We start from the raw sequence: 16,776 nt of genomic DNA, 5'->3' as shown, positions 1-16,776 counted from the left end.
TTCTAAGCATAGCATATTCTGATCATTAATAAGTCAGAATTAAAACGGCATACAAGTGATTCTAGTCTAGATTAAAGAGTTTCAAAAACTAATGCTTCGGTAGAAATTTGTATCATGAACAACTCAGAGATCTAACTCCTTCATGCTCGTTCTCACTAATTGGCTTTGAACAATTCCTAGAGCTTCTAAGTATCAATGCCAGTTGTCTTGCTATCATTCTCTCCAAGTGTGCGGTATGAATATCAATTAGCAGCAACATAGTTTCTTCGAATATTAGTCATCAGCTTCTCTAGGACCGTTGAATCAACCTCCAGACTTGATTGATGACTTGATTCTATTCTAAACGTGCTGCTGAAGTACAAGTCATTTCTGTTTCTTCGTAATCCGTATGGTCCTCGCAAACGTCACATACAAGCATTTACCGAAGCATGCCTGTAAACTGGGACTAAACAAGATCCTCCTTGTTTTCCTCATTGCTGCTATCATTGGCAACCTTTGATTTGTCAGTTTCAATGGCCTGCAGCTCACCGCGAGACGCAAACTTGACAGTGTCCTTCCTGAACGTCAGGTAGATCACGGCAGAAATGTAGAGCAGCATGAGAGGGAACATGATGATGCCGATAAGCACGTTAGTGTAAATCGGAAGTTTGTTGTGGAGGATCCAGCCAACTAGTTTTGAGCTGAGGAAGTAGATGTTTATCCCAATAATAATAAATCCCAGGATCCACGAGAACCCAATAATCTGCATGTGATCAGTACATGCATAATTAGTTAAGATGTTTATCCCAAAATATAAAATTTTGTTAGTTGCTACTAACTTCCATACTTACATAGATGGAGTTCTTATTTTCACCCATCTTGTTGCTACTACTGCTGAACTTAAGAAGTGGGATGAGAGCAAATGGGAGCTCAACGGACAGTATCATCTGTACCAAAGTTACAGCAAGTTAACCAAACCAATCAACAGTAGAGTTTCTTTATACAATCAAAAGATTAAGTCAATGCATTTGTTATTAGTTCAGACAACTAAATCATCAAGTTAATCAGAAAAATTTCTGAAATAATGGTGCTTATATAGAAAAACAGTGAATGCACTAGATGGTCGAAAATAATACCGATGCGATGATGATGAGATGACCAGCACCGCTGGACCCACCAATGATGGCAACGATTAAGCTTGGTACTATGGCAATACTACGAGTCATCAAGTTCCTCAGCCACTGTTTCATCTTGATGTCCAAGAAACCCTGAGCAAAGAGCCAAAAACATGCAAAATGCAGATCAAGTATATGTATGATTGCTTGTAGGTTTAGCACTTGAAATGTGATGGTTATGTATAACAGTTTATGTACAAGGTATGTAAATGTTTGAGAGATTCTGTTAGTTTAAGGATGATAATTGAAAGAAAGCAGTGACAAGATCAACCAATTCATCCTGGAGAAGACGATAATAGCCCATAGGTGACTTCGTTTTGTTTCTGAGCGAAAACAATTGGGGAAACCCTTATTGATCCGATTTGCTTGCTGTTAGGATAGATGCAGATCCTTTATGCATCTTCAGACACTATGTTTTCAAGCATATATTAACAAAACCGCATATGATGTACAACTTGTAAATTTGATGATAAATGTACTAAAGCCATTCTCACATGATAAATCTGAATTCTTTGATAAAAAATAAATATTGTCAAAGTTTTACAGGTTTGATCTCAAACATTCTGTGACGACATCTATTCAGACCAGAAGTAGTACCTGCATGATGTATTGCCCGGCGTAAGTGCCAGTGATGGTTGAGCTTATTCCACAAGCCAGGAGTGCCACACCATACACAACTGCACCGTTCTTGCCTAGCACATTCTGAAATACAATATAAATAATCCATTATAACTAATAGTCAACAATTTTAGCCAAAAAGCTAGAGACCAGGCAGTAATCACAAATAATACCCTGAGGAGGAAGGATGATGAGTCTAAGGTGATGTCACTGCATTTTGCAGAGTCATCCGGTGAGAGGTTCCTTGAGTTGCAGACGGTTCCAGAGACAGAGATGATACAGATGTTGATGAGAAGTGCCACGAACAGAGCTATGCCACTTTCAAAAAGAAAGAACCTGCAAGCATCCTGAAGTGCAAATAATTATACAAATATATCCGCTGATTATTGCCACTTTTTCTTCACTGCAGAGTGTAAGTTGAATTATTTTCTCAATTCTTAACGTCTGCTCTATTTTGTCTGTTCACCTTGATTCCTCTTACTGATGAGGACGTGTTCCTTGACAGTACCAGGGCAGAGTGCAGGAATAGATTATGCCTGTAATTAATTTAGGAAATAATTTATTTATACTGAAAAGGAGTTTGAACTATTTGAAGCAACATCTAAAAATATAAAATAGTGGCGTGATCAGAAGTTCAGAACTGCAATCATAGAGTAATGGAGTTCTAGCAGATAAAACTCAAGATAGTAGGTAGCTAAAAATTAAAACTATAGCTGCTTTTATCCAAAACAAAATCTCCTAGAAAGAAAAACAAAAGAAAGATACGCCGTGCCACATACACACAGATAAGAACAAAAATACTGTGAAGATTACTTACGGCATCACAAGAGCCCCAAGAAGGGCTACAGTGTCTCCAGTAGCACCAGAACCACTTAAACTCGGTACAAATAGTCCGTGGATAACCTCCTCTGAAGGAGGCTTCACTATGCTCATCTCTATGAAGAAGCATGCTGCCATGATGAACACCAATAGCGCAACTAAAAGCTCCAGTTTCCTAACCTAGGTGAATGTACAAAACAAAGGCTATATGTCAGGCTATGTACGAAAAAAATTCTTTTATAAATGGTAAATTATTAGTAATATGAAGAGTTCAGTTTTGGAGGTAGTTTATGGTGAGTTTGGTTTGAGGAGTGGGATGAATCATCATCTCATTCCTGATTTTTCTTGTTTCGTTTGAGGAATGGGATGCATTGATCCATCACCATGTGATTCCTCATAAACACATGTCTAGTGTAAATATTAATAATGGAGTCATCCCACCAATATTCATAGGATTGTCTCATGATGGATCATTTCGTCTAGGCCAACTCAAACCAAACACACTACTAGACCAGACGGGTTGCATTCCACATTGTTGGCTGAATGCTGCTATACGCACCACCCATTTGTACAACCACATTACAGCCAGGAGATCAAATGGTTAAAATTGCTTGGGTGGTGTTTAATTATTTATCAAAGGGGTTGGATTACCTGATTCTAATGCGCTCATATTAATGGGTTGTATCTGAAGCATTTCCCTTGTTTGTATTGCATCTAGATTCTAAATGAAGTGCACCTTAGGTGGAATTCTTGATAGAGCTCACAACAAACATAAAAGAGTTAATGATATCCATAACTATTTCAGTTACAAAACAAAAGCCGTGCGCATCATAGAAGTCGTGCTGGATACACGACCACCCAGCCCAACACATACCAAGCAGGCTGACCAAGTGGTTGGAAAAATTACCCATTCGCTCTGACGGTCATGGAGAACACCTCACCATGCGGCGATTTTTGGATGATCATGGCCAATCTCGAGTCTGAGAACCCGGTGGCCAACATCATCTATGAACCAAGCCTCGGTGTTGATAGCTGGAGGTAAAATCCCTGAACCCCTACTCGTGTGCCGCCTAATCGCTGGCCTTGTTTCCAATTTGCGAAGCCTCACCATGAAATTGCCATCAAGAGGGGATTCCACTCAATCTTGAAGGCAATCTGGGCCGCCATAATCAGCAACAACATGAACATGGACTCAGCTCGCGCTGAGGCTCTCCATGCGTCTGGTGTTATTTAATGGATCAATCCTTTCGCCGTATTCAACATCACGCAAGTATGGTGAGGATATTTACGGTCTCGGAACAATTGACTGTGGTGAAAATCATATGTATCTTCTTCCGTAGCTCACCGGGAATCATCAATGACACATGGTGTGTGAGAGCCTTTGCCTCGCTGATGTTGTCACCGCATGCCAGCGTGGTGTGTGCATGCGCAGGCGCCCTTCCCTCACTGTCCCTTGTTGTTCCAGGTTTTGCATTTGCCGTGGCAAGAGCCTATTGCAATATTCTAATAGCATTCCCACCTCAATCATTACTTCAGATACCCAGCGTGGTTTTAATGCTTGACAGGCTGAAGCAGATTAGCACGACTATGGTGGGTCACTCAAGGTTCGATGACCTGGCCATGGATGTACTAGGGGCTTTGGCAAATTGCAATTTTGCTGTGCAAAAGAAGGTTCTGAACCTGGCGGTGAGCCTTCTCACCCCAGGGAACATCAGTAATGTGCTATGGCTCCTTAAGAATGAACTGGATTTGGCAGCCACTGCTGACATCCCTATCGAGTACCAACAGATGCTGGAGGAGGCGATTAGAGAATGCCACTCTGCTTATCCGGACAGTATCATGCAATTCGTACAACATCCCAAGTACCTTGTGTTCATCGATTGTATTTGCTACATCAAGGACATCATGGACCGCAACCCCATGTTGCGTGCCCAGCTCCTGGAGGGTCTTCTAAGGGCGCTCCGGCATGTGAAGTCATCAGCAGTGTGTGCTGCTGCTGTCTGGGCCATCTCAGTCTGCTCTGAATCAATGTCGAAGTCAGTGGCTCTGCTGATGCAATTTCGTTCCTCTTTAATGACCTACTGGCTCGACGTGATACGGAGAAAGAGATACTTACAGGTAGAGGAGTGGAGGATGACTACATGCTTCCTATTAATTATTATGGTGTCAAAGACAGAGATGCGCAGGGAGATCACCTGAAGCCATGGCTGATGGAGATGGAAGAACCGTTATTTGTGCACATAGGGCTCACACAGCAAGAGGATGGGAGCTATACCATTGCTTCAAGTTCCAAGAGCAGTTCTAGTTCTGAAGATGTGTTTCGTTTTATTCCATCATTGGACCATACAGACAATCTGCACTTCCTTGTGCACTCTGGAGATGCTCTCTTGGCAGATTTTGTGGAAAACATACTGTCCAATATTGAGGAGAAGGCAAAAGAATTTCTTCAGTAATATTACATTAGTGTTATTGAGTTCATTTGAACTAATAATTTAAAGGTCTTGGGAACAGTGGCCATACTGATTCATTTTCCACTTTGTTCCATAGAGCTAGGGCTTGAAGAATCAGATATGCACTACTCTATCCTGAAGTTGAACCTGGATTGTCAGTACCTCAATATGATAATGCTATCTTTTTTCATGGAAGGAAAAATTGTTAATTTTTCTATGTGCTTATTACATTTGTTACTAGTGCTAATACCTCATTTTTAACCTTTTATCCTCTGTTTCGTGTGACTGACTCTTGTGTGTTTCATATCTATATCCTAGACGAACCTACTTTGGATTAAAAAGCATTACTGTTGTTGGTTATGAGCTGTTAACAGGATTGAATGCGCTTTTATGATGAGCGAATAAGATGTTTTTGGGAGCGAAACAGAAAGATTAGTACTATCTGCTGCCTTCAGATTGCTTCTGAGCATTCAAAATATTTGGTGATCTTTGCTTGCTTGTATTAAGAAGTTAAGATATGTAGAATGGATTAGGGATCATCTTTATGGGTAACATGGCTAGTGACCCCTTTTTTTCTAGTGAGGGTAGGCTGATGTTGATCCAGCTATTCATTTTCATTTATCACTACCTAGCTCCACAGGGTATTACTTAGTGGTATGATTTGTGTGGGAACCAACTTGAAAATAACCTCGGAAGTATCAAAATGTTCCTATATGGAAGTTATTTCGTGAACTGTAGGGCCAGAGATTCTAAGATGTATTAGATTTAGAAAAACAGATCTTGTTATGAAATCACTACATAATCTCTGTAATACAAGTGGCATCTGGAAAAAAAAGTTATAGCTAGGAAACGTCCTAGGGAATAACTCTTTTAAAGTCTTGTTGGTTTTCAGTAAAATGTTGTGTCAAACTCTTACCAGTTTTTAGATTTGTTTGTACGGCAAGATGCACTCCTTGGAACAAGAACAAAGAATCAAAGGAGAGAATACAATCTGACCGACTGACCCAATCGATTGAAACACATGCAGGTGCCCAGTTAAAAAAACACATTGGATGACACATGTTGTTGGGGAACTTTAAATGCCTTTACAGATTATTATCTTCCCCTGCTGGTCTGAAAATCCTCCAAAGTTTGAAACAAGTGGTTTTCTGCTCACATGATAAGATATTGGGTTAAATCATCTTTTCATATGTTGGAGAGCTACAGAGTTTTCTTGTAGAGTTCCTATCAGTCAAATTATTTTCATTTGCTGAAATAGTGTATCAAGCACCGGAACACCTGTGTTTCCGAAGGGGTCTCGCCCAACGTTCAGGGGCTTCTCCGAACAGTGGCTGAGGAGTCTAGCCTTTGGTGCATGGCTGGCGCTGCTAAACTGCAAGAACTCCTTATTAGGCTGCTTCCATCTGAGCTTTAGGTTCGGTGGGTAGTGCTGGTCATCTTTTTTCTTTTTAGTGTCACGTTTTTACAGGTTTTGTGGGTGTGTGGTGTGAGTCCGAGTGGGGCTGCTTAGCCCTACCTTTGTACTGTTTTCTACCTTAATGAAATGACATGCGGTCCTGCATTGTTCGAGAAAAAAAATAGTGGATCAAGCATACAGGAGAAATTCGGCAAGAATAGTATTTGGAGGATTTTTTCTAAAACCCAAGATGGTAAGAAGCATGCTGCCTACACAACACTCGAGTTTGTTGATGGGAAGAGAAGTTCCAAATGGCATCAACATACTATTTTGATCAAAGAACCTGAAGTATGTGGAGGAAATTTTCATGAAAAAATGATAAGAAGCATGACTAAGGCAGTATAGTCAGGAAGAACCTGAAGTTGTCTGTTGTTGGATGAATGTTGTTTGTGATAACATGAGTAAAAATATTTTTTATATGCAAAGTCTGTATATATATCTAGTAATAAAATGATTACCCCATATTTTTGCAGTCCAAGGAGGAGAAGTGTGCTTGAGCCGGTGATGAGAACCCCCACCCATACAGGGATGTGGAACAAGAGGTTGAAAGCAAAAGCTGTCCCTATAACTGAAAAATGCTAACATTTGTAAGAAGCAGACGGAGAAATAACCACCAGCCAGCAAAGAGTTAGATCATTGTTGTTATTTTCTACTAATCAAGGCAAATGAAAATAGCAACTGACAGAGTTCTCTATATTGGTAAAAATAAACATTTCCATTGATTTTCATTGTACTGATTTCTAAATCCTTGAAATTGAACATATACACAACGTTTCTCCAGAAAGAAACAGTTGATCAATAAAATTGAAAACTAGCCAGAAGAATGAATCTGGCATTTTAGCTTCTGCATTAAGGGTTGGTGTTGAACAACACTATTGCTCTTTCTTGATATCCATCTACCCTCAGTAATATCATACATGACTAGCATAAAATTAAACATCGCAGTTCAACATTAAATTTCTTTTTAATATAAGACTATCATGTTGGTTCTAACCTTCTGGGATATCTGCAGCAATCACAGCTAACTCTGCCAGCAGCCATAGGCAGATTCTAACCCATCTTGGATATTCCGTCTTGCATAGCTCGGCAAGATGCCGCCCTGTGTCAGTGAACAGCCATTAACACTGACGGATTTAACAGCGCATTCCTATGCATGATAACTAGTTGTCTCTATAATACCTGTGACTACTCCTAGATTAGCAGATAGTGACTGGATAATTAGTGCGAAGATGAGGCCAATCAGGATCACCCAGAGGAGCTACAGATGAGGAAATCAACAGCAACGTAGTTAGTTTTTGTCTAGCACAAGGCCAGAATGTAGCTTGCTAGCTAGGATGACAGGCGTTCAAAACCAAATTAATTAAGATTAAGATCTAAAAAAACGTACCTCATATTTGTGATTGGCTCCAGCCTGCAAATCTGTTTCCACTGTTTAAATAAAATTTGACAAACATGAGAACCATAGTGGGAATGTGGGATACAGATTTGGAGGTAGAGAGAAAAAGGAAGAGTGCATCACATACAGTTTCCGGGATCAAGGTAGGCCAAGCATACCATGAATCCTGGTCCAACGTGGCACAAAAACCTTTTCCATGCTGGCTCCTGTGTTCCACAGCACCAAGGCGTTAGTAAGCATGGACGACAAAGACAATGGCAAGACATGCAACTCAAACTCTGTGACAGAACAGAATTGGCACTGGTGGAAACAGAATTTGAATAAGACAATGGCAGAGGAGCCCAGAGTAGCAACTGCCGTGAGGATAGGAGCTACAGCAGATGTTCATGGATCCTTGCCTCTCATGCACAAGAACAACGCCAAGATCATGCAGGCATTTCCACAAACAGGCAGCGCACACGTGAAAAAGGTTCCAGTTTTCCCGGCCACAGCACCGGGAGTCGACAATGCAAGTATGGAGGCGACGTCGTTTACCTTAGTCGCGGCGCTCCCTCTCCGTCCGGCGAGCGCCTCGACGTCGACCACCACTCCCGCAGGCGCCTGCGCGGCGTCCATAGGTCGGCGGTGGAGCAGCCTCGCACGATTGGCGCGCGCGCGATGATGATGATGATGGGCAGGGAAGAACCGAAGAGGAGGAAGCTCTCCGACTACGCTGGTTGCGAGATCGGTCTCTGCGGCTCCGCGCTCCAACTCCCCTCTCTAGAACCCCAACTAATAACCAGGTGGTGGACGCGCGCCGCGTCAGGCGAGCGCATGGTGCCACGGCTGCGCGCGCGCCCGCCGTCGCGCGACCCGAGGCGGGAGCGCGCGCTGCACGCGCCGCCGGGGCTGACGTGGGCTCACGTGGCCGGGGCCGCGAGCGCGCAGCTGGGGACGAGGGCCTACGTCACTCGGCCTGGTGCGTGCGCGGCTCGTGCGCGCGCGCGGATCGTCGCCGTTGGCGCTCCGCCGATACTCCCGGGCTTGCATGCGATCGGGATGATCTGGCGATCGATATGCATGCTTGCACGGTTCCTTCCGCCAAAATCGCCTTCGAGAGGTTGCATCGGTTGAGGGCAATCAAGTTCAAACTCGGGTCGTATCCGGTTCAAACAGGCCTTTTTCATCTTGCATCTTTTTTTTCCGAAGCTGCACGTCCCAGAGTGTGTAACACCCTAACTTTCATCAGTTGCAAGTTAATAAAAATTAATTAGAATTTCTCTAGAATTTGTTTGAGTTCTCTTAAGGCCTTAAGGTTTCTTTGTAAATTTATTAGGCATAAAAATATTTTTCTAAAATTAACTTAATGAACCATAGGTTTAAGTGTGTTGCATTCATGCTGATTGCATTCCTTATTCCTTGAGTGTGAAAAAGTTTTAAAATGCGTTCAGACAATGATTAGATTCCTCTAAGAATTTTCCAGATTTTTCTGAAATCTATTCTTAGTTTTTAGAGCTTAATCCAATTTTTAGGTGGTCCTTCAAGTCTTTCTAGGAGCTCCAAGTATTTTATTTGGGTTCCTTGTTTCCTGAACCATCTCCAGGATTTTCTTGAATTTTTTGAAGTTTTTGGAGTATTTTTCGTGATTTAATTACGATTTCAAGATTTTCTAGAATTGTTTTCAAATCCGAAATTAATTCCCAAAACTAGAAAAAAAAAGAGGAAAATAAATCCGGACTCCCACCCGGCCTAAAAATACTTTTCGGTAATCTCCTGGACGTCCTCTTTCCAATGCCGTAAACCGCACCTCATTTCGACAACCCTAACTCCCGCAGTTCGACGCCGAACATACGGATCTGTTAAACTCTAGTGAACTTCCCGGTGAGAACTCCGGCGAGCAAACCAGGCAAAACCGTCAATCCTCGACCAAAGGTAAGCACACCACCGCGTTGGTCTCGTCGACCTCATTCCATTTTGTCGCTCAAGCGTGAGATCGGTTGCCATTCCTAGCAATCCTCCTTTCTCTCTCTCTATTTCCTGGCCGCCGGCCATGGCTGACAGCCCTGTGCGCCCAACCCCTGCCGGCCTGCTGAGCCGAGCAGCGCGCCCCTACATTGCTTGCTGCTGCCTCTCGCCGCCAACGCCGCTCCACGAGCCGAGCCCCCACCTGCGCGCCTATCGCTCTTGTGCTTCGCGTCGCCGCCAGCCGCCGCTGCTATTGTCGCTCGCGCCTCTCTCAACGTGCCCAAGGCCTCCTGCGTGCTGCCACCGCTTGCTTGCGCTGCGCCGGCGCTGACGGCTACCGCTGAGCACTGTCGGTATTTATACCCGGCAACCTACCACGGGAGTACCTGGAGTAGTAAATTGGTTGGTGGGGAATTACCGAACCTGGAACTCGAAGGTAAAAGTGAGGACACAAGACACGGATTTATACATGTTCGGACCGCCAGAGTAGCGTAATACCCTACGTCCTGTTTGAGGAGTTGTATTTTGCGCCCTGTGCTTGGGTATTGCGTAGCGTGATTGTTGGCTATTGATGGTGGTTCTGAGGGTTCTGAGCTGCCGATCTAGGTACCCCGCCCTCCTTTATATACTCCAAGGGTCAGGATTACTAATCGGTTATAAGCAGGAGTCCTAGTAGGACTACATGGTATGAGTCCTAGTAAGATTATGGTGGAATCCTAGTAGGAGTCCGTCCTCTTCCTTCCTTGTGGGTATTGGGGATCTATCCTCGACAAGCACCCCCCTATCGGCACGGGCGCCACTGCCAAGCCTGGCCGGCCGAGTGGATAGGACTGGCTGGAGGAAGAAGATAAGCCAGTTTTGCAATTTGGACCTTGAAGAAAGTTCTAATCCCTTGATCTAGTCAAATCTCTAAGTTTTTAACACGTTTAAGCCCTCAGTTTTCTCAGATAGGCCCCTAGAAGCTTAGTTTTCTTGCAGTTAAGCCCTTACACCTTGTTTAGATAGTATCATTCACATTTTAGCTCTGTTTTGAGTGTTACTTTTGCTCACATGTTCATCTTAGTGTGTAGATTAGTTTTGTACCGCTTTTTAGTACTATTAGTGATGTTTGGTGTATTGTTTTTTATTTAATTCATTTGTTTGCTTGTGTGTGCGTGCTCTGGATGTTTGCTTTGGATGATTGTCACGAGTAGAACGAACACACTTTGAGGACATTCAAGAGTAAGGAGACGGAGACATTCTGAGCAGCAGCAGTACTGTGGATAAAGGCAAGTTGTGTCCTTGATCACATTCTATCCTATACAACATTTATATATGAAACATATGCTATGCACGCTTGAGTCTTAATTTAATGGGTCCTAATTAAGGATTTACCTAGTTTCCATATTATTCCTTGTCAACTTAGGTTTTACTTTATGGTTGGGTAGCTAAGCTAGTTGTTATACCTGGTTTATGGTGAGAAGTAAATAAACAATAATGAACCTGATTTATTTATGTTATGTACCTTTGTTAATTACAACCACTCACATACCTTAATTGGAACATGAAGGGACCACCCAGAAAAATAGTACAACCATAAAACTAACATGATCTGATCTTGGCTTACTAATTAGAGACTCTAGTTTGTGGTGGTCTTACTGAAAGGGAAAGAGGGGGTCTTGTGATGGGGTATAGCTCGGCCCCTTTGAGTGGTATTCTCTTTGTAGATACTCACCTTAGGGGAGGGTTATGCACACGCAACTGTCGAAACCTTAGCAGACTACACCTACTAGGGAATCTTTGTAAAGGTCTCGTAGCGTCCCTATGCAGTCACATGTCGGTAGTGTGATAAGTGACTACTTTTGCATAGCATGGTTAGGTCTAAAGTTCTCTGGAACTTTTATGCGACTTATGGTGAAAGTGTACAACCTCTGTAGATTGTAAAACTGGTATATCAGCCGTGCTCACGGTCAAGAGCAACTTGGACCCCCACATGATAATTGAACTTGAAGAATAATTGACATGTGTTTTATTTATGTTCGTGATATATTCTTTCGCTTATGCTTAATTGGGTGGTATAAATTTACATTCTAGTAAATAACATGCTAAGAAAACTTGACCAACTTTAAAAGTGCTTAAATGCAGTAAACCAGTCATTCCTTGATGGGCCTTACACTACACATTTGCCTACACCTGCTGAGTACCAACCATAAGTGTACCTACACTTGCTATATCTGTTGTTCAGTATAAAGATAAATCTGTTGAAGACTTTGAAGATTTGCTTGGCGTACGTTTCCTCTAGTCAACTGCCTATGGAGTTGTTGGAGATCTGCTGCTTATACTAGAGATTTTTATCTCATTTCTGGTTATATAATTTGTGTAAATCTCTCTTTACATTATAACACTAGTATTGATATTTACTGAAGTCATCATATGTGTGAAACTTGATCCTAGCACACATATAATAGTTATCTGGTTTTACCTTTAAAACCGGGTATGACAGAAGTGGTATCAAAGCTGTGTTGACTATAGGACGTTAGCCTAGTTAGAAAATGGTTGAATTTAAGGATTATAATGTTTTACTAGCCTTTCTTTCGTTATTCTGCTATCTTATTGCTACTCCTCGCCCATTGATGATTCATCTCACCCTTGCTGCTTAAAGCCTTGCTTATTCTACCCTACCTTGCTCTATTTTCTTAAGATTTATTCTAAAGACCTTCATGTTATCCTTAGATGACTAGAGAAAGGAAGACCGCTCGCAAGAGTGCTTTTGAACCTTCCTAGCATGTGCAGTTAGGGGAACCACCAGATGCTTCAAGCCACCCCATACTGCCATATTCCTTGCTGAGCTAGTGGAAGTAGTAAAGCACCGCAGATATCCTGAAGCCTTCACTGACCACTCAGATGGCCTTGACAGCTGCCCTCAACACTATTTTGGATGGTGCCGTGTATGAGCTTTTCATCGCAAACATGTTGCTAGAAGAAAATAGGAGGAAGAATGAGATCCTAGAATCAAAGCTAAGAGGAGATAAGAACCTATCAAAGGAGTTGGGAGAAGACTTGGATGAAGAAGAGAGTGTCTAGCCAACTCTCTACCTCGCAAGATTGCCCGCTATGGCTCTCCTAGCTCTAGGACCAGTGTACCCTTTGATCTTCAAGTAAACTTAGAAGGTTTTTTTATTAGTTGTAAAACATTAGAATCTAATCGTTTGAGAAGTCTTGTTTAGTGTGCTTGATATGCTTATCATTGTGTTAAGTTGCTTGAGTTGGTTCTTTGTAATGACTATGATGTGTTGTGGAGTGATGACCACAATGACATCAGTTTTAGTATCAAAGTTGTTTAGTTGGGTTTTATCTTATCTCAATCAACCTTAATTTTGCGCAATCTTTTATTTATCTATCCATCTATCTATCATACAAGCCTTGATCTGCTCAAAAATCTCTTCTTCTCACCGTCCGACATAGCTGTGCTATTTGAAATATATTTGGAGCTATAGAACTATGATTGACATGAATCCAATTGGGTTAGTTCCAAAATTTAATGGGTTATTTTTTATCAAAGTTTTGTGATTTTTGGAATTTCTTGGAGAGAGAAACCTGCGTGTTAGTGGAATATTCAGAATCTGTCATTTCTCTCTGATAGTTACACCTGATTGAGTGGGATGACCAAAATCTGTTGTAACTGGATCTCATATCGCTCTATCTTCTAGATTTATCTCTATCTACAACTATCTGAGTCTCATATTTTTAATGATCAGATGGTGAACACATGGTCTGGATCCTAAGTTGATCAGCCTGCATAGCCCTGTCAGAGGAGTAGCAACTCCAACCTCGATCCTCAGCACAACCAGGTGCCACAAGAAGGGATGGAGCAGTTTTTAGCCACCCAGACTCAGCTGTTGCAGAACCTGGCCAACACTGTGGCTAGTTTGCAAGCTCAAGTGAACCAGACGCCACCAGTGCCACATGTGCAACCTAGGGACAAGCATAGGGAGTTCATGAGCCATCAACCTCCTACCTACTCTCACTCAATGAATCCACTACAAACTGATGATTGGCTTAGGAGTGTAGAGAAGAAGCTCGAGATCACCCAGTGTAATGATAGGGAGAAGGTCCTATATGCTTCAGGAAGATTAGAAGGACCTACTGCAGATTGGTGGGATTCATACATAGGTGCCCATGTAGACACATCTACCATCACCTAGTCAGAGTTCAAGAATAACTTCAGAGCACACCACATTCCAGCTAGTGTGATTAAGCTTAAGAAGAAGGAGTTTCTCAATTTTAAGTAGGAAGGGATGTCTGTGTGTAAGTACCAAGATAAGTTCATCTAGCTCTCTTGCTATGCACCAGAAAAGGTGGATAATGATGAGAAGAAGCAAAACCACTTTCTAGAAGGTTTGAATGAACCTATTCAGTATCAATTACTAGCCCACACTTTCCCTAATTTTCAGCAACTTGTGGACAAGGCGATACTAGTGGAGGACTAGCACCATGAGTTGGTGGAGAAGAGAAAAAGTTCAACTCCAAGGGACAATTCTGCAGTAACACTCATCCTCGTTTCACTGAACCACAAGGACCCTTATTATCTTCTAGGGAGTAGAATGGAAACCTTGGGTAGGATCTGTTCCAACACCTTGATGAGGAGGTTCAACACTCCAATTCACAACAGAAATGTCAATTCACCCATCTTGACACCACGGTTAAGATTAATGCCACAAATATTCCTAAAAAGGGGAATGAATGCTATAGTTGTGGAGAAATTGGTCACTTCACCGGTAACTGTCCTAAGAAGATTGTTCAACTCTAGAAGAACAAGGGAAAGCAGAAGTACACTCTTGGCAAGGTAAACCATGTGACTACCGATAGTGCTCAGGAAGCCCATAATGTTGTGCTCGGAACATTCCTTGTCAACTCGAACCCCGATGCATCACATTCCTTTATCACTACTCAATATGTGGCCAACCACAACATACCCAAGCATATTGGAGACCTATGTTAGTCAGTTTCCCGGGGGGAGAAATGAAGGCCCAATATATTTGCCCACGAGTGAAAATAAAAATAATGGATAGAGAATTTCCAGCGAACCTCATCATCTTGGAATCTGGAGGGACTAATGTAATCCTTGGGATGGACTAGTTAGGTGGACGTGGTGGAGTACGTCTTGGAATCTGGAGGGACTAATGTAATCCTTGGGATGGACTGGTTAGATGGATGTGATGGAGTAAGTCAGAGTGCCAAGAGATCAATACTCCTTACAAGCCCAAGGGGAAAGGATTGAGTATGTGTCTACATCAACAACATATTGTGTGGTTAATTAGATGAAGGGTATTCCCATGAAAGATATTAGAGTGGTTTGTGAATTTCTAGATGTCTTCCCAGATGACTTGCCAGGCATGCCACCAGATTGAGTAGTGGAGTTTGTTATTAATCTTATACCTGGTACTGCACCCATTTCCAAGAGACTATATAGAATGTCGAGTGATGAGTTACAAGAGCTTAAGAAACAACTTAAGGAACTATTAAATAAGAGCTTCATATGTCCTAGTTCATAACCTTGGGGAGCACCAGTTATATTTGTAGAGAAGGAAGATGGTACTCAAAGGATGTGTGTGGACTACAGATCACTTAATGAGGTGACCATTAAGAATAAGTATCCACTACCTCGGATTGAAGATCTATTTGGTCAAATGAGAGGAGCCAAAGTTTTCTCCAAGATTGATTTGCGATCAGGTTACCATCCGATGAAGATCAGGTCGTCAGATATTTCCAAGACCGCATTTACTACCAGATATGGACTATATGAGTATACAATGATGTCTTTTAGCTTGACTAATGCCCCCACTTACTTCATGTATCTCATGAATAAGGTGTTTATGGAGTATTTGGATAAGTTTGTGGTTGTCTTTATTGATGGTATTCTAATATACTCCAAGAATTAAGAGGAGCATGAAGAACACCTGAGACTTGTGCTACAGAAGCTTAGAGAACATCAGTTGTATGCTAAATTCAGCAAGTGTGAGTTTTGGTTGAGTGAAGTCTCATTTATTGGACATGTCATCACCAATGGAGTTATTGTAGTTGACCCAGGGAAAGTCAGATATGTGTTAAAGTGGGAACCGCCTCAGACAGTGACAGAGATTAGGAGTTTCCTTGGACTTGCTGGATACTACCGCAGATTCATAGAAGGATTCTCCAAGATAGTAAAGCCACTTACCTTACTACTTGAGAAAGGGAAAGAGTTTAAATGGACCAAATCTTGCCAAGCTAGCTTTGAAGAGTTGAAGAAGAGGTTGACTACAACCCTAGTGCTAGTGATGCCTGATATTCACAAGAGTTTTGATATTTATTGTGATACATCTCGACAAGGTCTAGGTTGCGTGCTTATGCAAGAAGGACATGTTATAGCCTAAGCCTCTTGGAAATTGAGGAAGCATGAGTAGAATTTCCCTACTCATGATTTGGAGTTAGCAGTAGCAGTTCATGTTTTAAAGATTTGGAGGCACTACATCCTTGGAACCAGATGCCAAATCTACACTAACCATAAGAACTTGAAATATATCTTCACTTAGAAGGACCTCAATTTGAGATAGCACCATTGGTTGGAGTTGATCAAGGACTATGATCTGGAGATACAATATCATCCTGGCAAAGCGAATGTTGTTGCAGATGCTTTGAGTTGGAAGGGACATGTTAACATGGCTCTAGTACACCAGTTACCCGTGGAGTTGTTTAAGGAGTTTGGGAGACTCAACCTTGGAGTAGTTGCTTGTACAGGAGTAACTATGGAAGTGGAACCTACCTTGGAACAAGAGATATGGAAAGGCCAGCTTGAGGATGCCAAGATCAAAGAAATTAAACAACTAATGAAGGAAGGGAAAGCACTTGACTACAGGATAGATGATGAAGGAATGCTTTGGTTTGAAAATCGAATCTGTGTGCTGGATTTGGAACCTCTCA

At 42.1% G+C, this 16,776-nt stretch overlaps 1 protein-coding gene and 1 pseudogene across 1 annotated transcript; one reads left to right on the top strand and one right to left on the bottom strand.

Annotated features, from left to right (window-relative positions):
• Nucleotides 1–11: 11 nt before the first annotated feature.
• Nucleotides 12–8,675, bottom strand: LOC117845608 (metal transporter Nramp1). Its single transcript, XM_034726674.2, has 13 exons — nt 8,428–8,675; nt 8,021–8,099; nt 7,885–7,925; nt 7,677–7,755; nt 7,492–7,596; nt 6,956–7,065; nt 2,590–2,771; nt 2,239–2,308; nt 1,946–2,119; nt 1,752–1,856; nt 1,116–1,247; nt 831–926; nt 12–742 (listed from the first exon to the last, which is right to left on the bottom strand). The coding sequence occupies exons 1-13, from the start codon at nt 8,506–8,508 to the stop codon at nt 446–448; spliced, it is 1,551 nt and encodes a 516-aa protein (XP_034582565.1). The 5' UTR covers nt 8,509–8,675; the 3' UTR covers nt 12–445.
• LOC140221978 (coatomer subunit beta-2-like) lies at nt 3,283–5,332 on the top strand (annotated as a pseudogene).
• Nucleotides 8,676–16,776: the final 8,101 nt, after the last annotated feature.

This window comes from Setaria viridis, chromosome 2, assembly GCF_005286985.2.
Source record: "Setaria viridis chromosome 2, Setaria_viridis_v4.0, whole genome shotgun sequence".
Classification (NCBI taxonomy): domain Eukaryota; kingdom Viridiplantae; phylum Streptophyta; class Magnoliopsida; order Poales; family Poaceae; genus Setaria; species Setaria viridis.
The sequence above is the reverse complement of the archived record's forward strand: the minus strand, read 5'-3'. Positions and strand labels throughout refer to the sequence as shown.

Excerpts from the sequence above, each read along its gene's own strand:
- LOC117845608 (XM_034726674.2), bottom strand. The coding sequence starts at position 8,508 with ATGGACGCCGCGCAGGCGCCTGCGGGAGTGGTGGTCGACGTCGAGGCG. Across the intron at positions 8,100-8,427 it reads GAGGGAGCGCCGCGACTAAG|GAGCCAGCATGGAAAAGGTT; the intron begins GTAAACGACGTC and ends TGTGGAACACAG. Across the intron at positions 2,120-2,238 it reads CATCAGTAAGAGGAATCAAG|GATGCTTGCAGGTTCTTTCT; the intron begins GTGAACAGACAA and ends TTTGCACTTCAG.